Genomic DNA, 22,066 nt, shown 5'->3' with positions numbered 1-22,066 from the left:
CAATAGTAATGCTATCACTACTGTGGCCGATACAGGGGACACTATTACTAATAGTATTTCCTATATTAGCCCCAGTAGTGATAGCGCCCCCCTGGGACCCATATACTTACCTGCTCCTTCTTGTGGAAGCGCAGCTGCTCCTCTGCTCGGCTCTGATCCCGGGTGCGATATGATGTAATGCTGCAGGAGCAATCAAAGCATTGCAAGTTCTTGCTCCCTCTGGGGACTAAAAAAAAAGTAAAAATAAGTTTAAAAATCTTTTACTAATTATAAAAAATAAAAGGTAATAAAAATAACAAAAGAACACTTGTGCCATATTTATAATAAAGGAATCTAAATAATAAAATTCAAATTTATCATTTAACGCATGATTTACCCTGGATGGTGAATGTTATCAGAAAAAAAAAAAATAAAGAATGCCAGAATTGTGTCCCGAATACACCAAAATGGTACCAATAGAAGCTACAGGACATCCTGCAAAAAAATGGGCCCTTGCATAACTATATTGATGGAAAAATAAAAAAGTTATGGTGGTCAGAAGATGGTGGCAGAAAATTATTTTAAAAGATTAAATATCTTTAAAAAAAAATAAAAAAAAATAGTATAGCAAAAACAAAAAATATATACATTTGGTATCATAGTAATTAGAGATGAGCGAATATACTCGTTTCGAGTAATTACTCGATCGAGCACCGTGATTTTCGAGTACTTCCGTACTCGAGTGAAAAGATTCGGAGGCGTGGCGGAGCGGGGGGGGGGGTAGCACCGGGGAACAGGGGGGAGCTCTCTCCCTCTTCCCCCCCCCACTCCCCGCTGCAACCCCCCAGTCACCCACGGCGCCCCTCGAATCTTTTCACCCAAGTACGGAAGTACTCGAAAATCGCGGCGCTCGGGCGAAAAAGAGCCGTGTCCAAGTAGGTTCGCTCATCTCTAATAGTAATCATACTGACCCATAGAATAAAGTTATCATGACATTTTTGTTGCAGTGTGTACATTGTAGATGCAAGAGTCACCCAAAGATGGTGGAATTCATTTTTTTTCCATTTCACTCCAATTTTTTAAAGTTTTTCAGTACATTATATGGTACATTAATTAGTACCATTAAAAAATACCATTAACATAGTACCATTAAAAATGGATAAATAAAACAGTTGTGATTTTTTTAAAAGTGGGGAGAAAAAAACAAAAATGGGAAAAAAAGGCCACATCTTTAAGGGGTTAAAGCACTACCACATTACCTTGTAATAAAGTAATAAAAGCCAATCAGTAGGGTTACATGGACTTCAAAATGGTGCCATTGAACACTATAACTCGTCCCACGAAAATTAACCCTGTAAAGCTGTACTGACCGAAAATAAATAAAGTTCTGATTCTTGCAACAATGAAAATACTGAAAAAATAGCTTAGTTATTAAATTGCCCCAGCAGTTTCAGGATAAAATTCTGACCCAGGACCGGAGGGGGTAAATTACCTGCAGTTGTGCTTCTCTGATATGATCTGCCAATTCCGGGTCACAATTTCAGACATCCAACATGGCGAATTTAATCTTTAGGCTCCTTAATCCGTACAGTGCATTATTAACGTTAAGCCCCATTTACACGGGATGATTATCGCTCAAAATTCTCTCAAACTATGTATTTTAAGCGATAATCGTTGTGTGTAAATGATGATTTTATGTTGAGTTTAAATCCATCATTTGGATGGGCAGCTGATAGCAGGGACTGCATGCTGCGATTCTCCACGAGAGCACTGATAATATTGTTTTCAGCTGCAGTCCCGCTGCAGAACAAAAGGGCTGCATGCAGATAACAGACCACCTGCTGTTATCTGCATACAGCGAAGAGAGCCTCATTTATATGGAAATGAAGCTAATAAGCTACTAATGGGCATTAGTGCCCAATGGCAGCTTATGCAAAATGATCGCTCGAACTGTCATTCTCCCTAGCTTTTGAACGAATTTTGAGCGATCATCTTTGCGTGTTAAATGGGCTTTAGACTTCCAATGCGCTATTCCTGCTCTCTAATTGGCCAGGTCAGCAGTGCACAGTATGCATAAGGTAGTTGGACAAATGTGTCCCTCCTGAACTGACAATAATGGGATCTGGAACTGGTGGATCAGAAGGACAGTATAGAAGTTTCCCCTCCGCCTCCAGTTCCACAACAGAGTTTTGTCCTGAAATCGGAGGGTCACTTTAATGTTGGAAATACATGTGATATTAAGGGGATAATATAATTACAGCTATGTTGGATAATTTTGTCAAGAATTGAAGCTGCGGCTCTCATCAATTCAATGAGCTTATTTGGGTAAAGCGAAAGTCTTGAACTCAAGGAAGGGTGAGAGCGACAACTCGTGTCCAAAAAGTCTCTGTTCGGAAGTTTTTGTTTATTCAAACAATAGAAACAGTACAAAGGCAGAACTCTGAACAGAAGCAAACATATAATATTGGCTTGTGTGCCCTTTACATGGGCCGACAGTCGGGTAAACGACTGGATGAGCGCTTACATCACCGCTAAGGTCGTCAGCGCTCGTACAGAATGTTTACACTGACAGACCTCACCGCTGGATCACTGGCTTCTCGCTCAGCCCTTCACCTTGTATGTGAAGTAGGAAGCGTTTGCACAGACCGGCTGCGATCCGGTGATCCTACTGAAAAGTCAGCTTAAAAACCTGTGAATGAATTTTGAGTGATAGTCCTGCCAAGTAAATAGCCCATTTGGCCTCCGTCACACAAGCGTAAGCAATTTGCAAGATGGGCGTTGCGTATTTGCGCGTGCACATGCGTGTTTTACTGTGCCTTTTGCGGGTGCAAAAAACACAAAACCCTGCTTTCATTCATTGAAATGCGTGATCAGTGTAATTAGTTCAATATGTGCTCTTTCCCTGCGCAAATGAGCAGGAAAATAGAGCATGCTGCGTATTTTTTTTGCACGAACGAAATGCCCTCGCTAATCCAGCGCCAATCGCAGCTAGCACTGGATGCACCAATCACAACTATTCAATGAATGAATGGCTCGTGGCTCAGCCAATCAGAGCAATCTCTTGCTAGAGGCATGGTCTTGAAACCCCATTGCAAGCAAGAGATGCTCTGCAGGCAGGGACAAGTGCCTGGAAGTCTGCAGGGACAGTGGACGACGCATACTAGGTGAGTATGTGATTTTTTTTTTTCGGCTGCCTTAGGCCTCATGTCCACGGCTAAAATAACATTTAAAATTCGCAGCTTTTCACCCACAGCGTGATCCGCCCCCCATAGGGATGCATTGGACACCCGCAGGTAGTTAAATACCTGCAGATGTCATTTTCCCTTGAGGCACGGATTGCGTGTGCGGGAAAACACCCGCAGCATGCTCCATTTTAGTGCGGGGACGGCTCCTGCATGCTTCTATTGAAGCCTATGGAAGCCGTCCGGATCCGCGGTACACCCGCAGCTGAATTCCTGCTCTACGGTGCGGGAGACCAGGAGTTAAAAAAAAAATAGAGTGCACGGCACATGCGCGCGGCACGCTGCCGGCGGGCCGAGCACATCTGCCGGGCCGAAGAAAGAAGATCCGGCCGCGATTGAGGGAAGATCTGCAGCGTCCAGACAGGTAAGTAATTCTTCTTTTTAGCCTCATATCCGCGGGAAAGGATTCTGCATGAAGAATCCGCAGCGGGCCTGATTTTCCCCGTGGACATAAGGCCTAAGCTGCGTTATCAGCTGATAAAAACTCAGCCAAAACGCTGGCAAAATGCATGCCAGCGCTGCTGAAATCGCAGTAAATACAGCGTTAAAAAACGCTGCGTTTACTGCAAACACCTGTGTGAGGAGGCCTTAGTGACTAAAATTTTGTTCGTTTTTCCATTTTCGTTTTTTCCTCCCCATTTTAAAAAAAAATTGTAACTCCTTTATTTATCAATGGTCGTCGCTGTTTGAGGGCATGTTTTTAGCGGGATGAGTTGTTTTTTTCAATGGTCCTATTAAATATACCATATAATGTACTGAAAAACTGGAGTGGAGAGAAATGGAAAAAAAAATTAAACTCCGCCATCTTTCGGTGCGTCTTGTTTCTACGGCACACAAACTGCAACAACAACGACATGATAACTTTATTCTGTGGGTCGGTACGATGATCCATTAAATAAAAAAAATTCTGGGGCTCTGCATTGTATGACTCTATTCAGAAGAATAAGGTTCATGTTTGCGCGAGATTTGTGTGTCTCACAACGCACAAATCACGCGGGAGGTTCTCGGCCGTGTGAAACTGGCCTTAAAGTGATCAAAAAAGTCATATGAGGTACAAGGTGATATACCCCTGCGTTCCACGGCGCAATAAGCGCAGCAATTGGTTTTCCAAAGAGTTTTTATGAATAGCAGTCCTGGAATATACAAAGTGAGCCACAGAAATGAGCCCAACACTGTTATGGAAGCTGTGCAAATGAAAATCTGTGTTGCCCATAGCAACCAATCACAGCGCAGCTTTCATGTTACCTCGGCTGCGTAAGACATGAAAGCTGAGCTGTGATTGGTTGCTATTGGCAACAAAAATTACAGGGGGATTGAGTTTTCGATTTTTAATTACGCCAGCGTGCAATGAAGAAGCCCTCATAGAGCTGTAATGATCCGATAAATAAAAATATTAATTTTACATAGGTGTTATATATATTGTCCGTTGTATGTATTGTATACATTTTCGTTCATTAGGGGAAAAAAACGCCCTGGTTATCAATGGGTTAATAATGTGTCCTACTACGATGTAACAAAGACAGCTTCTGACAGCCTCCTACGGTAATGTTGCTTCCCCTTTAAACCATTAGTCGACGGCTTTAGACGTCAGAGCACTTCCGCCCTGGAATGGGAAGTGACGTCACGGCTGCGCTGTAGCGATAGTAGAGGCTGCCGGGAAGAACTGTACGCAGGTGATCGCGCGCTATTTGCTGTAAGTGCCGTAAAACGAGCAGACGACTGTGATTGTGTGTGTGGAGAGGGACGTGCTGTAGGCTGGCGGCCCGCGCTGGTGCACATGCGCAGTGGTTACTTCCTGGCTGTGGTGGTGGTGCGGACGGTGAGCTGCGGGCTGTGCTGGTAATATAGTAGTAGAGCTGCGGCCTGCCTGTCCCCTATATAACATACAGCGGGGGGGACTGCAGCTGCTTTGGGTACATATGGGGTTATGTTAACAAGACGGCCCGGCCATGTGACTATTAGTATGTAAGGACCTCACAGGGAGGCCGGGGGTCTGCGCCGCGTTCTATCAGCCGCGGTGCCGAGACGTTAATGAAACATCAAAGTGGACCACAGCGGTTCACCTAAGGGGACCAGATCTCCCAATTCAGGCAGGACAGTCCTGCTTTGGGACCCTGTGTCTCACTTCCTGCCGGGGCCCAGCGGGACTGCCATCTATCCTACTCTCGGGACGTCGGGTCCCCATTAAAGTGATTACTGGCCGGGCTGTGTGCACCCAGGATCTTGCTCCCCTGACCTCTCTTCTTTGGTTCTGCAATAAGGGAGGGGGGAGGAGGCGCTGCTGTGTACATGTACACTTACCCCAGCAGCAGCGCTGAAGACAAGGAGGAGGTAAGTGTGGGGGTCTGTTACTGCTGGGGCCGTCGTGGGGGAGGGGGCGGCATACCTGCAGCTGACTTAGGAGATGTTTACATGTGGTGGATATACAGCTGATGACCTCAGCAGGTTTTGACTGGTAATTAGCCGTGTACCCGCAGCTGATGTCATACTATGCGGCGCTCCCCTCATCTCCTCCGTAGGCTTCCCGCTATCCGCGCTCCCCGGCTTCTAGTTCGCGGTGGCGCTGCTACAGGCCGCTGGGAACAGTTAGCCAAGGAGCGCTGACAGCGAGAAGTCTATAGAGGAGATGAAGGGGAGCGCCGCATAGTATGACATCAGCTGCGGGTACACGGCTAGTTACCAGTCAAAATCCGTGCCAAATTTTTTTTGGGGATGCGGAGATGCTGCGGAATTTGCTGTTTTTGTTTTGTTTTTCCTTTTTTCAAATGGCCCTGTACTTGTTATGACAAGAGGTAAATGATAAGTCGTGATAAGCCCCTCCCCCTGACCACACCCCTTTGTCCTGCTTTGTCCCTGGGATAATCTGGTCACCTTAGTTAACCCCTTAAGGACGAGGCTGTTTTGTACCTTAAGGACCAGACACTTTTTAGGGATTTTCCCCATGTAGTGGTTTTACTGCCCTATTTTTTTCCTTCAGCTGCCAACATTAATTTTGCTTGCTTTTTTTGTGACCTGTAAGGCTATATTTTTACATCTTTACTAACTTTTTAGTTTTATTGGGGGTACAAAGGTTAAAATTTTTTTTTTTTTTTTACTTATTTTTTTTTGTTTGTTTGTTTTGTTCTTCTTACTTTATTTTAGTGTAAATTTACTAATTTATTTTTGTTTCAGACGTTTTGATATGCAATGTGTACAGTTTTGGATTACAGGGTGCTTATAGCGACTGTATTGGTTGGCGTCGGCTTTGGGTCATTTTTCTTTTTTTATGTATATATTTTTATTTTGTTCCGTAATTTTCTTTTACTTATTTTTGTAACTATTTTTTAACCTCTATGACCCACCATGATATCATATAAGACCTCTGTGTGTCATTCACAGTCTCCACACACACACACACACACACACACACACACACACACACACACACACTTCCCTATAGCTTAGGTATCCATACAAGCCGTAGTTACAGGGGAAACCATAGACCCTCTAGTGACAGCAATCACTGGCAGAGCTCATTAGGGTCTGCTAGTACTCTGATAGGGGATCCAGGTGGTCACGTGATCACAGGCTCGCGTAGTGGAGATAATACTTCCACTTCTTAGTACATAGCACTCATTGAGTGCTATGTACCCAGGAAAGTAGAAGACTTCTTCCTTCTCCTCCGGGTTATCAGTCGTTACTAACGGCTGACAACCCAACCTGCTCCTGCTTGATATCTGCCCAATATCGTGCTTGCCAATGTGCGAGGTACCCGCAAATGTGAGGCGTTTTTGTATCAAAGCTCCTCCCATCACTTCAGTACAGTTGTGATTCTCCGGCAGGGCTTTCAGCCACGCTGGAGGATCAGTAAGTTTTTCTCGTTGTTTTCAATGCGAAACTCTGCTTTGCACTCGCACACATCGCGATGTGTTTTCCAGCCTCATTGGAAAGAATTGGCGATACATTCCAAGGAAACACCCAAAGACAGGACATGCCGCCACTTTTTTCCCGCACTGCGATATGACCCTATTCTCCTTTACTTATCGATCAGTGTTTAAACTGTCCCACGAGTAACCGAGCCGGTGCTGATTTTTATGTCGGCCAAAACTGAACAATGAAGGAGAACCACGCGATTCTTGTTCGTCGTTGCCGGCAATTAACCCTTTCTAATCCACTGTCCGACGTTTAAAGACATTATGATTTAAGGCTGTACAGCTCCGATGTTGGAAGACGTCCGTCGGGGTTCTCTTACTATATATTGCCAGTCTCTCTGCTGTCGGAGCCTATTTAATGTGTCACCTCATGCAGTACTGGCTTTAGCCAGCAGATAGTGCCGTTGTATAACGGCAGAAAGAGTAAGCCCCATAGGAAAACCAGGAAACAAATCGGATTGGAAAGGGTTAAATTGAACAATTATTGTTCTCTATCATCTGTCTTAATGATTTTGTGAACTATAACCGTTCCATAAACGCACCTTAAGCCGTCATCCAGCTTCACACTGACAGATCTCTTACCAAAACTTGGGTTCATTCTCATTGCTCAGGTGTTACACGAAAAAAATCGCAGCATGCTCTTCTTTAGTGTGGATTTGCGCACCAAAAGGCTCAGAGGAGTCAATGTCATGCGCATTTCCACAGGCAAAATAAATCAGGAGTTAATTAGGCTACATAGCCATTTAAGTCGGGGCGCAGTTGTGTCCTACTCCCAAGTGAACAGGCCCAGCCAGCGCAAAGAGTACAATAATACACGCAAAAAAGGCTATCTCAGCCAAGCACACTGCGCCATGTGCCTTTTTGAACGTACGCCATTGTGAAGCCGCCCCTGAGGTCCGTTTACGTGAAACAATTATCGTATTAAGGAGTGAATATACAGGCAGATACATCGTTGGCGTTCAAATGAGAATCGTTCAGTTGTTCCCATTCGCTGTATAAGTGACTGAGAAGGAACAAACGATTAGTGAACGAAACAACGATTATTTTTATGCCTGCATAGGACTAACTGCAAAAAAAACCACTGCAGCTAACGTTCAGTCGTTCACTGCGTTTAGTCTGAGCGATTGTCTACTTTCGCTCGTTTTAACTTTTTTTTTTTTTTTTTGAAGAATCGTTTCATCTAGAAAGGATTTAGACTGCAGTCATCTACACTGAAATGGTGCAACATTAACCCTTTCCAATCCACTGTCTGACATCTTCCTACATTCTGATTGAAGCTTGTACAGCTCCAATGTCAGAAGATGTCTGACAGGGTATTCTTACCGTCTATTGCCAGCCACTCCTCTGTTGGAGCCTCTCTGGCGCACACACTGGCTTAAACCAGCAGATAGCATCGTTGTATAACAGCAAAAAGAGAAAGCCTTCTAGGAAACCCTAAATCCAAAATTGGATTGGAAAGGGTTAATTAAACCCCATTATCTAAATGATTTTCAGTCCAAAATACATGTTGGTTGGAAAAATTGCCCTCAAAGGTGTCCATTGATTCTTTATTCATGCAGAAGTAATCGGCTTTGTATGGCCATCCTTTTGTATTACCATTATTAGACAGATTGGTGGGGATGCAACATCTAGGACCTCCACTGCTATAGCCTGGAGTCCCTGTTCCCATGCAGAGAGCCTGCCACATTTCCTTAATCCCTTTCAGCCCCAGGATGTAAACGTGCGCCTTGAGTGGGAAGCACTACCTGTGATTTGACGTAGACTTTTGTCCTATGGATGTAGCAAGCCCAGAAACTGAACACCACGGCATCCGCAGCGAGAGCCAGCTGTAACCACAGGGATCGGTGAGAACACCGAACCCGCTTTTAACCTCTTACAGGCTGCAATCTATGTTGTTTGTGGCATGGCAAGGGTACACAGAGAGAGAGTACTGGCATGCCTGCAGGCAGGGCTTAATAAACATTAATATATGGCAGACCTTAGATCCTCCACTAGGACCTGGGCTGCCAAGGAAATCCATCAATGCCCAGCAGTCATGTTTTGTAGAGGATGGGGCAAGGGGGGCTCCCAGTTAATTGTTTACATTCCATAGTTAGCATTGACTGTGGAATCTGAGTGGTTAAATGGCCATGATCGGAGTTGTGGGTGATTTACTGTAATGTGTAAAAGGCCCTTTAGATGGGATGACTGTTGGGAAACGATGCCCGACACTCGTCTCCGCACATACTGGCTCCTGTGCACCTGCACGGGAGCTAGTATTGTTAGCTCTCTGTGGGGAGGCTGCAGGAGATTTCTCTCCTCTCGCTCCCCTGCCCCTTTCATTGACATAACAGAGCGGCTGTTCAGTACTGAACGACTGCTATTTGTACTGAGAGATCAGTGTTTAGCTCCATGCTGCATAAACAATGGATGATGAGCTGATCGCTCAGTGTAAATAGTCGCCGTTTAGTACTAAACGGCCGCTGCGTTATGTCAGTGGAGAGGGGCGGGGAGCGCTAGGAGTAGAAATCCCCTGCAACCACCGCACCCCCCTGCTGGCCAGTCTGTGAGCAAGCCAGCGCTACTAGCTCTCGTGCAACAGCACAGGAGCAAGGACACACAGGGACGAGAGTCGGGCATCGTTTTCCCGACATTTGTCCGATGTAAGCCCACCCTAAGTGTTGGTTGTTGTTGTGTTTTTTGTTTTTGCCACCGCTAGCACCAGCTCAGTATGGAGTGGGCTTAGCTTGCAAGCCCACTCCATCCGCCCCACAGTGACTTATGATGTACATGTATGTCATGGATGGTAAAGAAGCTCAGTGATGAAGATACAGCGATGATTTCTTTTATCTCTGTAGTTCACGTGTTCAATAACAGTGGTTTTCTTTTTAAGCTATTTAGTAATAAGTGCTTATACAAAAAAAAAAAATTCTAAAGTGTTTTTTTTTTTTTTTTTCTCTTCCCATTTATAGATAAAAATGTCGCGAACTGTCAGGTTAGAGGGTCTTTCAGCTGCTGTTAACACACAAGACCTCCGATTACACTTTGCAGGATTGGAAATCCCCCAGGGTGCAGTTACTATCATTGGGGGTGACCGCGGCTTGGCTTACGTTGATTTTACCACTCGGGCAGATGCACAAAGTGCTGTTCGGTTATCCGGTGACCGCATAAAGAATTCTACTCTTTACGTTTATCCCAGCTCTCTAGCAGAAATGGAGCGGTCCTTGAAAAATTATAAAACTTCTTACCCGAGTAGGAGATTCTATGAGGATAGGAAGTCACACGAAAGACGAGATTCTTTATCTTCCGGCACGCATTCGTATTTGCGTATTACCGCTGGTCCTGCAGTTTCAAATAAAGACTCCATCAGAAGATTCTTTGATGGACTTCATGTCGTTGATATATTGAACACTAGTGATAGCCATGCTATAGAACGTGGTGATGCATTGGTTAAGTTTTCTAATAATAATGATGCTTTTGAGGGCAAAAGAAGATACAGACATAGTAGGGACAAAACTGTGATATGGTCCAGTGAAAGAGAGTGGTTAACATGCTTAAGCATGAGGACTGACAAAAGGCATCCAAGGTTTCAAGAAGCCCTTTTCGATGATCCAATATATGATGGAAGCTTTCATGTGATTGTGGAAAACGTGAAAGGTGCTGCTACAAAAGATGATCTGAAGAAGTTCCTTAATCTCACAAGTGAGGATCACATTAAGTTTCTGGATGCTGAAAAAAACCAAGGAGAAAAACTATGTTTTATCGTGTTCAAAAGGCTTAAGGAATATAAGAGAGTCCTTAAATTTAATAAAGTTACATATAACGGATCTCCTTTGTTCATATCTCCTATCGCTAAATCGCAGATAAGCAAATACCTTTCAAGCAAGAAAACTTTGTTCTCACAGTATCCCAAAAAGGGAAAATACCTTTATTTAAGAAACTTTCCTTCATCTGTAGCAAAAAGTGACATTCAGAAGTTCTTCGCTGGCTTTTCTCTCAATGAAGAAGACATTTCACTGCTATGTGACAAGGATGGAGTTTGCCTGGGAGAAGTAGTAGTCACCTTCTCATCTGGAGAGGATATAGAGAGAGCTGAAAAACTGCATCGGAAGAAGTTTCAGGAGAGGGAAATTCCAATGAGACGAATTCCTGAGGAAAAGTTGCAAGATTTCTTATCTGCAAATTCTATACACATGATGACCGATCCGTATGATTGTGTCACTCAGGAAGATGATTTACTTGATGAGGATAGTGCCCCAGAAGCTGATAGACCTGATGAAGATGAGACGGATGACAACATGCTGGATAAGGATTCGGGTTTTCACCAAACGGACAATACTCATGAATATGTCACTCAGGAAGATGATGACGACGATGATGATGATGATGAACCTGATACTCCTGCTGTCCATGTAGATGATGCACCAAGCACCTCGTATGGTCTGAATGAAAATAATATTCATGTAGACAATGGTAATGCCGAGCCGGTAGGTGCGACTTCAAGTTCGGATGGCTTAGAGTAATGAAGTGCAGTGGGAGATTTTGCTGCGTGGCCCGAGGGTGAATATTTTTGTATTCAATAAAAATGACAGTATATTTCTAAAATCCCTCCTTAGATCAAGGGTCCTGTTGCAAATGGATAAGAAAATGCATGTGAGGAATTGATCCCCAATGAAGATTAGCTTTGGTTCACATCTAGTCGGAGCTGTACTTCTGAGGTATTTCCCATCTTCGCCTAATTGAAGGCCCTGATATGATGGCATAAGGGTGCAAAAATAGCAAAAGTTAGACTTATTTCTCCATCGTCATGCTATTTTTGCACCTTTTATGCTATCACATATTCATTTTTTTTTCTTCTTGTAAGTGCTATTTTGGTCCTTTGGTTTCTGGACCGGTTAGGGACTTTGCATAAGTGATACATCTCACTTATCAGTAAAGGTATACTGATACATATCGCCCTACAAAGGTCAGATTGATCAGATGTGCTCAGAAGGCGTGATGTGAACACAGCTTTAGAAATGTTTTTCTTTACTTTGAAATTAACTCTTTTGAAGCGAATTCTATAAATGTCGTCAGTTTCCTGGCACAAGTCTTGTATACTACACTTGTCAAAAATCTTACACAGCTATTGTTTGTGTTATAAAATACCATAAATGGTTAAACAGCAGTGATCAGATGAACATATTGATATCGGGGACAGCCACGCAGCTTGCAATTATTGTGTAGCCTTTAAAGGGTGCGTCTGAACCCTTAAAATAGGATCCCAAAGTGTCATTCATATATATTACACTCTGAACAATCACTGCCTTAGGAACAGCCCGCCCGCGATATCTTGTGATCAGTAACGTGGTACCCATGCTATGGCCGTCTCATGATCTGCTCTCAGATAATGTGCTGACATCTCTGTGCAGTGGAAGGCAGCATTTGACATTTATAGGCAACCATGGTGATTTGAGTGTCCGACCGCGGACAGATGTTGGTGTCAAGAGGTGTGCTAGTATTTCTGAAACGGTTGCACGTGTTGGCTGTTCTCAAACCATGATATCAAGATGTATGAAGACTAGTTGAACCATGGACAGACATTCGATTTTAAGATCACAGCGGCAGCCCACGTGCAATTGAACCTAGAAGCGAGTGTCAGGTGGCACATGTATCTCAGCAATGACCACAGTGGACCAACTGATCCAGCGGTACAACAGTGGAGAAGTCAGACAAATTTCTACAATGACCATGCAGCATACCTTGCGTTGATCAGTAGTTGAAGACCTGCACGAAATCGCAAACAACGCCTCGCATGGATCCAGGAAGGACATTAATGGACCTTGGACTCATGGCAGAAGGTCATCTAGAGTGATGAGTCCCGTTACCTGATGAACCATACAGATGGCTAGCTCTGCATCTGGCAGAAAGAGCATGAAGCTGTATTCAATGGCTACACCGTTGGGGTTCAACAGTCTAGTGGTGGCAAGGACATTGTCTATGGAGCATCTTCCTGGCATGGCCTAGGACTGCCGGTAATTGCACTACAATCCTTAAATGGTGAACCCTACAGGGACCAGTTAGCTGACCATCTGCCCCTATATTTATAGGAATTCTTTCAACAGGACAACACTCTGTGTCTTCGAGCCTGGATCAATAGGAAGTGGTTGGAGGAACACAGCAATGAACTCTCTACACTGCTTTGGCCCTCAAACTGACCGGACTGTAACCCCATTGAACATGTTTTGGATATGCTGGAAAGGGATGTGAAATCTGCCCGCCCTTATCTACAAAGTGCAGAAATTGACAGAGCTGTTGCAGTGGGCATGGGTCGAGTGGAGTACGGAGGATGATCATCACCTTGTGGAATCCGTGCCCTCGCATCTGAAAGCCATGATCGCCCAAAAGGATGGACCAACCCGTTATTGAATAGGTGTTCCTAATGCAGTGATTGTTCAGTGTACTATGCCTGTGACTTTATAGGCATAATGGAAGTTGTGATTTAATAGTTTTGAGAATATTGCTCTGAATTATGTGCTGTTTTTTTGTTTTGAATGTTATGTACAAAACAATTCTTACATTTTTAAAAATACTTCTCTTGATGGCCAAATTTACTAAGCAGTTTTTGTAATTGTCCTCTGCATTACTTTACGTTAAAGTAATTAGTACTTGTCTATCCTGTTACTAAAGCTAATCTATAGAACATTTCATAATTTCATACCTCTCCTACATTCAGTTGATCAAACATCTTGTTGCTGTTGCTTCAAAATAGGTTTTTATATTGTTAAGGGGTTTTTTTTTGTTTTTGTTTTTTTACCAAGATGCACAACCCATTTAAGAACTCAAGTGCGATCACCTCCTCTTGCTAGAGGAATCTATGGCTAGCCCTAACATTCACCCTGTAGATGATGCTGCAGGGGAAATGAAGTATAAGGGCCCATTTGCATGGGTGTTTCCTGTCCGTGTGCTGTCCATATATTTTATGGACAACAAACCAACACATTATAACCAGTTAAGCTATTCACACAGGCAATTTTCACAAGGACCAAATCAATAGCAGCATGTTCTATTTAGGCCCATATCACGGGCCAGAATCAGCCCTACAATGTCCATTGCCCGTAGGTATCAAACAGCATATGAACAAAGTGTCTGTATGCTAGCCAATGCCCGAGAATTGTGGGCTGTACTTGCATACGCCTTTGTGAAAGAGGTTTACATAACAGCAGAAGGCTTACCGGGACATGAGCCACCCTTCGCCTCTTCTCGGACTACATTTTTTTGAATCCAGCACTGGTTCTGTCCTGGTTTTTGTCTTCTAGGCCAAAAACTGCGTAGGGATATAGAACCACAGGTATGTGAGACGGATCTCTTTGATCTGTTTAATGTAGTTTCCATCCGTGTCACTCTTTTAAACTAACCAACTTTTCTATAAAAAGTTTAAAAGACTGACTGCAACGTAAACCATGTGAAATGGAGACCAGGGAGATCTCTGCCTAACATGCTGACCACTGTAGTTCAATCCCAATTCTGTGTTTCTTTCCATTCTCCTGTAGTTTTCTGCATGGAAAGGTGAGATGGAACAGACAATGGCAGCCCAACATAATGTTGAAAGAGCCTTACTGAGTGTCTCTCCTTTCCGAGACCTAAAGGGGGAGCCTTGAGAGCGGAACGCAATTCTGATGTTTATATACCATCTTGACACAACCCCTCTTCCACTGCATAATCCTGCAGCAGTACGTCACAAGTGTATTTTTCAGTACTAGAACCCCTCTGAACGGAACTGAATAGTACTACATACACTCCATTGACTCTAAAGGAGTCCATCCACTTTCCACCCAGCTGCCTGGTTTTAGACAGAAGAAAAAGCTCTGCATGCAGCACTTTTTCTTCTTGTATTTTGTGACGGAACCTCTGGCTGGAGGTTCTGACGCAGATATGAAATCGGCCTTAGTCCAAGTACAAAATTTAAGATATGGTACTACACATAAGGGAGGACATTTTTGTTTAGTTTTCTGAAGTAAGGAGCTTGACAAGTTATATATCTGGAGGCAGTAGTGCACAGAAAGAATCTCGAATGGTGATGGAGTTGTAAACTAGTAGTTGGTCATTTTACCTTGAATTATCAGTTTGTAAGATGTAAAATTGTTTAACCCGTTAACGACCACTCCCCATAAATACATGCCAAATGATATGTGGAGCGGGCTCAGAAGCCGTTCCCGCTCCATACCTCCGATCGCTGCACTTAACTGTTAAGATGCTGCTATCAAAGTTGATAGTTCATCTAAGCAGCCAGCCGGATGAAAGTTCTTTCGGCATCCCATTGCCCACACCATAACACAATTGTGGGGTGCTAATGCGTTCACATGGCAGCCCGGAAATTACAGAAGGCTTCCAGGGCTACCATGAATTGCAGTTTTTTTAAACTCTGCTCTTGGCAGGGCTTAATGTAGACTGTAATTAAAAATAGAATATACTGCAATACTGAAGTACTGCAGTATATTGTAGAAACAAATTATTGTAAGTTTACTTTTTCTTAAAATTGTTAAATCAAAGTTAAAATCCTTTCCCCATTTCTCATGTTAAAACAAACACATTGGTGTCCATAGTAGTATGTACTATAATTTTTGTCCTACATGGTGAACGGCCTAGGAAAAAAATATATAATGCCAGAATTGTAGGCTTTTTGGGCACCCCTTCTTAAAGAAAAATTTAATAAAAAGCGATCTAAAAAGTTACATGTAATCAAATGCTATCAAGAACTACAAATCCTCACACAGCTACACCAACAAACAAAAGCTATGGAACTCAATATAGCATCAGAAGCAAATTTGCTCTTGTTTTTAACCCTTTCCAATCCAATTTCCCTGCTACCCGCTCTTATTTATTTTGTGTTGTGAATTCCTTGAAATTGCTCAACAGAAACACATAAAAATGAACTGTCATGATTTATTAACAATTTTTTTTTTTTAAATTAAATTGTATTAGTGTTTTACATCAGGAAGATAATTTGGAGTAATTCTGTAAATGTATGTATATTACTATAACATTTATATAATAACTCCATTTCTAATTTGCCGCACAGAGGCATTCTATAACTGCATACAATGTGTATAGCACATCTTCTGATGGAGCGCTGTCCTACATACTGTTAGGGCTTATTTACACACAAAGATGATCGCTCAAAAGATGGCTTTTGAGCAATCATTTTGCATAAACTACTAATTGGTACTAATGCCAATTAGTAGTTTACTAATGCGTGTGAGCCACCGGGAGCTATATTCGGAGAACAGCAGGCGGTCTGTTCTGCAAATACATTCCCTTTGTTCTGCCCTGGGGCTGACAGCTGAGACAATGTTATCAGTGCTCCGCGCGAGAACAGTGTGTGAAGTCCCTGCTATCGGCTCTTCTGCCGAACGATGGATTCTAGGCCAAGCATAAAATTATCGTTCAGCAGAAAAGTGAATGATGGGCACATTTACATGAAACGATTATCGCTCAAAAGATGGCTTTTGAGCGAGAATCATGTGTAAAAGGGCCTTTAGAAATGTGTCAGACCTTGCCCGACCTCAGAGCTGCAGGATAATCTTAATGTCTAATGAGTTCTGACACTGGATTGGAAAAGGTTAAAGGCTCATTTTATAGGTAATAAATTAAACCTGAATAAATTAGGTATCGTCATATTTGTAGTGACCCACAGAATAAACTTTACGTCATTTTTGCTGCACAATGAACACTGTAAAAACAAAACCCCAAAACCAATGGTACAATCTTTTTTTTTTTTCTTCTAATTCCCACCACTTTAAATTGTTTTTCAGTACATTATATAGTACATTAAATAGAACTATTAAAGAAATGCAAATTGTAATTGTCCTGCAAAGCAACAGGCCTCATACAGCCGCAACGACAGAAACATATGAAAACTTGTAGCTCCTGAAAAGTGGGGATGAAAAAACAAAAAGGAAAATTTTTGAGAAATTTCTGGTCTTTAACGGTTAAATAATGTAAAAATTTGACAAATATTGACTAGCTAGGAAGATGAATCATTTTTATGTGCACTTATTTTCATCATACTTTGCCATAAGGAATCAAGTAACTCCAGGCCATATTCACATTTGTGTTCAGGATTCTCTTATAGATTCCATTTTCCTGCGTCGTTTATTACGGCACAGGAAAATGGAGTCTCGGTCTGAACGGATCTGTCCTATGATCGACTCAAACAGTGTTGAACAGACAATATTGACTATACTGGCGTCCATCCGACCGTCGTTGAAGGGGTTTTCCAAGTTGTTCGTTTTTTTTTTGTTTTTAATATAGTCGTGGACCCCCAATGCCTGTGGTACCGGACCACTGTTTGGTTGTCTGACGTCACAGCATTTCACAGGTGTCTTCACCCGGGCGAGAAGACCTGGTGATGTTCCTGTCCAGTTCCCTATTGGCTGCAGCGGTCATGTGGGTAAAAAAAAACCCACGTTACTGATGCCAACAAAGTAAACGTTGGTGTGGGGAGCAACGGGAGGTGAGTATTGTTTTGTTTTGGGATTTTCTTTTCTATTTCGTTCATGATTTTATGCCAGAGGCTCTGAAAAGATGAACAGAGCCTCCTGATGCAGATATACATATAGCCTAAGCTGATTTTTTTAACCTTCAATTACATAGCCTCATTAAAATATTTAAAGAGCAATGGAGTACTGCAAAAAAGAGAAAAATTATGCAATAGAACACTTTTTTTTTTTTTGTTATATCCAGTCCTCGGTAATCTTTTTGTACAGCTCCGTTTGCAATACTAATAGTACACTCATTGTCAAAAAAAATCAAGCGCCTAGAAGAAGTTGTCTAAATTGAATGATACTTTGTGTGTGATTGTACAATATCAGAGCAAAAGGATGATTTATTGCAGAAAATTGGACCACTTGAAGGGAGGCTCTAGTACCCTGATGTACCGCCTCTAGCTTGAAGACAAGATATGATATAGGAATGCATGGAGTCATACAGGTTCCGTATGGTATCCCGCACCATATGGGTCCACATTTGCTGTAACTATGCCTCTAGTATGCATCGTGCAAACTTGTAGGCTATCAAAATTGGCGTCCCAAATGGTCCCATACATGTTCTATTGGTGACAAATAGAACATAAAGCAATTTATCACTGAGGACAACTCGTTTCCACTCCATAGCAGTCCAGTTTAATCGTAGTGATTGGGTGTCAAAGGTAATAAACGTAATGGGTGCCATCAGACTAAAAATTCTACAACCAAACACCTGAAAATGGTGCCGCCTGTCTCGGGATGGCGGACAACAAAACTGTTGGAGCTGCTTGTGCTTGTTAGACGATCCTCTCTACTGTTGGGCTGTCGAGGGCGTCCTAAGCCCGGACACCGTGTGTACGCATCGACTGGTCCCAACACCCCCTAACAGTTTGGTCAGAATGTCCACAGGTCAGGCAACTCATCAATATAACCATCCATCTTCTCGCATTGGACTAATACTCCCCTCTCAAACTTGTATAACTGAGAAATCTCTTTTAATTGTGTCGTAGAGGTATTTAGTTGTCAACAAGCTCTACACAAGGGAAAAATGAGGTCTTCTACACACAAGTAGTCTCTAAGAGCCTCTTTATAGGCTACGGGTGGCAAGACCATTCATCTAGTCATGCCACACCTCCTATAAGTATTTGCATATCTGCCTGAGATGTAACTGCATGCTGAGTTTTGCAGCAAAACCACTCCTAGGTGCTTGATATTTTTTGATAAAGAGTGTTCTGCTCAGAGAGAGTATTGTCTTCATAAAATGCACACCATGAAACCCCTTTAAAGAGAACCTCTTACTTCCCCACTGCACCATAAACTAAATTGTGGTGCTGTTAGCGGACGTGACAGGGAGCCAAGTGATGTAATTTTTATACTTGCCTGCTCCCACTATCCACTGCTGTCCATAAACTTGTATGGGAGAACCTGCGCACATGAACGGTGTCCAACCATCAGGATGATCTCCGTTTTTGTCCTGGATTGTTAGCGGCAGCTTCTTGTACCTGAAAAGACATACACTAAGGCCTCATATCCACTAGGAAATTCAGGCCCGCGCGGATTCTCCATGCAGAATCCCGCAGCGGGACCCTCCTTCCCCGCGGACATGAGGCCTGAAAAAAGATTTCACTCACCTGTCCGGACGCTGCACGTTCCCGTCCGTCGCGAAAGGATCTTCTTTCCCTCTGCCTGGCAAACGCGCTCAGCACGCCCGGGCCGTGCACTCCTTTTTTCTTTTTTTTTTCTCCCGCGCCGGAGAGAAGAAATTCAGCTGCGGGTGTACCGCGGGACCGGACTGCTTCCATAGGCTTCTATGGAAGCCTACGGGAGCCCCGCAGAAAATGGAGCATGCTGCGTTTTTTCTCCCGCATGTGAGAAAACGCAAATCCATTAAAATGATGGCCAATGATTCCCTATAGGCAAAATTGCGCAGCGGGAATCCGCAGTTTAATTTTGCTAGTGGACATGAGGCCGTAGTATTTTCCATACCACATAATTCAACATAACTTAGTACTTCGCATGAGATCTAGCTCAAAAATGATAGGTATTCAAAAAAAAAATGACATTCTACCCGTAAGTGATGTATCCCATGACCCCCTTTCCATTGAAGTTTCTTGGGCTGAATCAAAAACGGCTACCACTAAGATGGCCAACAGGCACCACTGTAGTACCAAAAAGTTTTCCCTTACCCATCTAAGTATTGTACAAAACTTCCTACTTGTATCTGTTCGTTCAGAGGATTTTCAGGGTGGCTATGACTTTTGAAACTCCCTGTAATTTGCCCTGAGATGGGATACTCAACAGGGTATGCCAGGGCCTCAAAACATTCCATTTTTGGCCAACTAATATCCCCGGGCAGCTTAAAAGAACCTTTCAGTTATATTATCTGAGGCTCTCCTTTCTTCCCATACCGCCACCAATTCGCTTCTCCAAACTTGGCCAGTGTATCCTGTCGTTCCATCCCCATTCGGGTGCATCTGCCATTCCACATTCTGCAGTTTAGTCTCTGCTTTCAGACATCTCTTCATCTGCACATCCTCCTGGTTGTAGGCACCCTTTACTTGCAGCACTCGATCTCTGAGTGCAGTAAAACTCTTGCTACTCCCGCAGCTCCTTCTGTGTCTGTTGCAACCTTGTTCTTCACGCTTCAAAGCTATGAGCAGTTTTGAGATAGTTTTCCTTTGCAGTCAGACTTTTGATCGGCCAACTCTTAAGTCCAGGCATTAAAGCCCTATTTACACGCACAGATGATCGCTCAAAATTCGTCAGATTTGGGCGATCATTTTGCATTAGCTACTAATGGGCTAATCAGACCATTAGTAGCTAACTAGCTTCATTTGCATGTATTTAGAGAACAGCGAGTGGTCTGTTCTCTAAATACGCTATTGTTCTCCAACGGGACAGCTGCTGAAAGAATGTCATCAGTGCTGCCCACTGAGAACTCAGCGTGCGATCCCTCTTATTAGGGATGATAGATTTTAAGCTGAGCTGAACTCAGCGATGGATGAAAAGTGCACGATAGGCACACATTTACAAGCAACGGTTATTGCTCAAAAGATGGATTTTAAGCGATAATCGTTTTGTGTAAAAGGGCCTTTAGCGACAATGTTTTGTTTTTTTTTTGTTTTTTTTAATCCTGACTTCCTAAATCAAGGCGACCCACCTGTTCCAAGACAAGGGAGAGTTATCTGGTGCCATGCCGTCTCTTGGTTCAATCTACTTGTTCCTGTGGCCACTTTTCACACTTCCAAGGTGGCAAAAGTGATTTTTAGACTACCCGATGCACACTGAGCATTGTTGGTACATAAGTAAGTGAAGACCTACGCTGCACTGATTGGCCAGAGCGGCTCACATGAGCAACACTGGCTAATCAGAAAGCCGCATGCAGTTTCAACAATGGATACACAATGTGAGAGGAAAACTTACTTTACGTTTGCTCATAGCGTGAAGAAAGCGGTTGCAGCAGACACAGAAGGAGCTGTGGGAAAAGCAAGAGTCTTTACTGCCCTCAGAGACTGAGTGCTGCAGGTGAAGTGCGCCCACAACCAGGAGGATGTGGAGCTGAAGCGACTCATGACAGAGCTACAGGATCCACTGCTAACGCTTTTAGTTTTTAATCAGATGTTTGTTTTAATAGCCAAAAAAGTCAATTTACGTGTCTCTCCAGATATTTTGGATGTTACTGTTTCTTTAAATGTATTTTTGTTTCACCTTTTGAAAAGAAGAACTTGCAATGATAAATATCTGTATTGGTTGAACTGTAAAATAAATAAATGTGTTCTGTATCAGTTTAGCTTTGCGTTTTTGAAGTGCCACAAACCTAATGTTACATTATTTCAAAGTGATGATACCTAAAACTTCGAGTAGTTTTGGGTGACTTTGAATTACCATATATACTCGAGTATAAGCCTAGTTTTTCAGCACATTTTTTAATGCTGAAAAAGCCCCCCCTTGGCTTATACTCGAGTGAGGTTAAAAAAAACAAAAAAAAAACCCCGCAATACTCACCTCCCAGCCAGCGTCTTTCTCCCCAGCGTGATGGTCTCCCCGGCGGTGCGGCAAGCTGCTTGAGAATTTTCCCCGCTGTCATCTCCCTGCTCAGCTTTGAGTTCCCCCGCCATCAGTGCTATGTAGGTAGGCGCTGTAATTGGATCAAGCGCCAGCCAATCACAGTCAGAGTCGATTATTCAAAGCCATTCAGTGGATGACATCACTGAATGGCTGTGATTGGTTTATCAAGTGACGGCTGTGATTGTCTGGCACTCGATCCGAACACAGCGTTTACTTACACAGCGCTGACGGCAGGGGAATTCAAAGCCGAGCAGGGAGATGACAGTGGGAAGAATTCTCAAGCAGCTTGCCGCACCACCGGGAAGACCATCACGCCGGGGACAGAGACGGCGGCTGGGAGGTGAGTATTGCATTTTTTCTTTACCTAGTATATACTCGAGTA

General features: G+C 43.2%; 1 protein-coding gene across 3 annotated transcripts; it reads left to right on the top strand.

The window, feature by feature from the left end:
• Positions 1–4,946: 4,946 nt before the first annotated feature.
• On the top strand, positions 4,947–21,401 carry LOC136578384 (RNA-binding protein 12B-like). Of its 3 annotated transcripts, none has more exons than XM_066578414.1 (2): positions 4,947–5,040; positions 10,084–21,401. In XM_066578414.1, exons 1-2 carry the CDS (start codon positions 4,999–5,001, stop codon positions 11,632–11,634), a joined length of 1,593 nt encoding a protein of 530 aa, XP_066434511.1. In that variant the 5' UTR covers positions 4,947–4,998; the 3' UTR covers positions 11,635–21,401. The 3 variants fall into 3 exon arrangements, with proteins under 3 accessions (XP_066434511.1, XP_066434513.1, XP_066434512.1); XM_066578416.1 differs by having other exon boundaries at positions 5,032–5,060; XM_066578415.1 differs by lacking the exon at positions 4,947–5,040 and adding an exon at positions 5,463–5,552.
• The last annotated feature ends 665 nt before the right edge of the window (positions 21,402–22,066 follow it).

The sequence above is a fragment of the Eleutherodactylus coqui genome, chromosome 9 (genome assembly GCF_035609145.1).
Source record: "Eleutherodactylus coqui strain aEleCoq1 chromosome 9, aEleCoq1.hap1, whole genome shotgun sequence".
Lineage (NCBI taxonomy): Eukaryota > Metazoa > Chordata > Amphibia > Anura > Eleutherodactylidae > Eleutherodactylus > Eleutherodactylus coqui.
Note: the sequence above shows the minus strand (reverse complement) of the source record. Positions and strands in the feature narration are given on the sequence as shown.

What these genes read in the sequence shown, in the direction of transcription:
- LOC136578384 (XM_066578414.1), top strand. Translation starts at nt 4,999, where the DNA reads ATGCGCAGTGGTTACTTCCTGGCTGTGGTGGTGGTGCGGACG. An exon ending in CTGTGGTGGTGGTGCGGACG is followed by an intron (nt 5,041 to 10,083) that starts GTGAGCTGCGGG and finishes TCCCATTTATAG; the next exon opens with ATAAAAATGTCGCGAACTGT.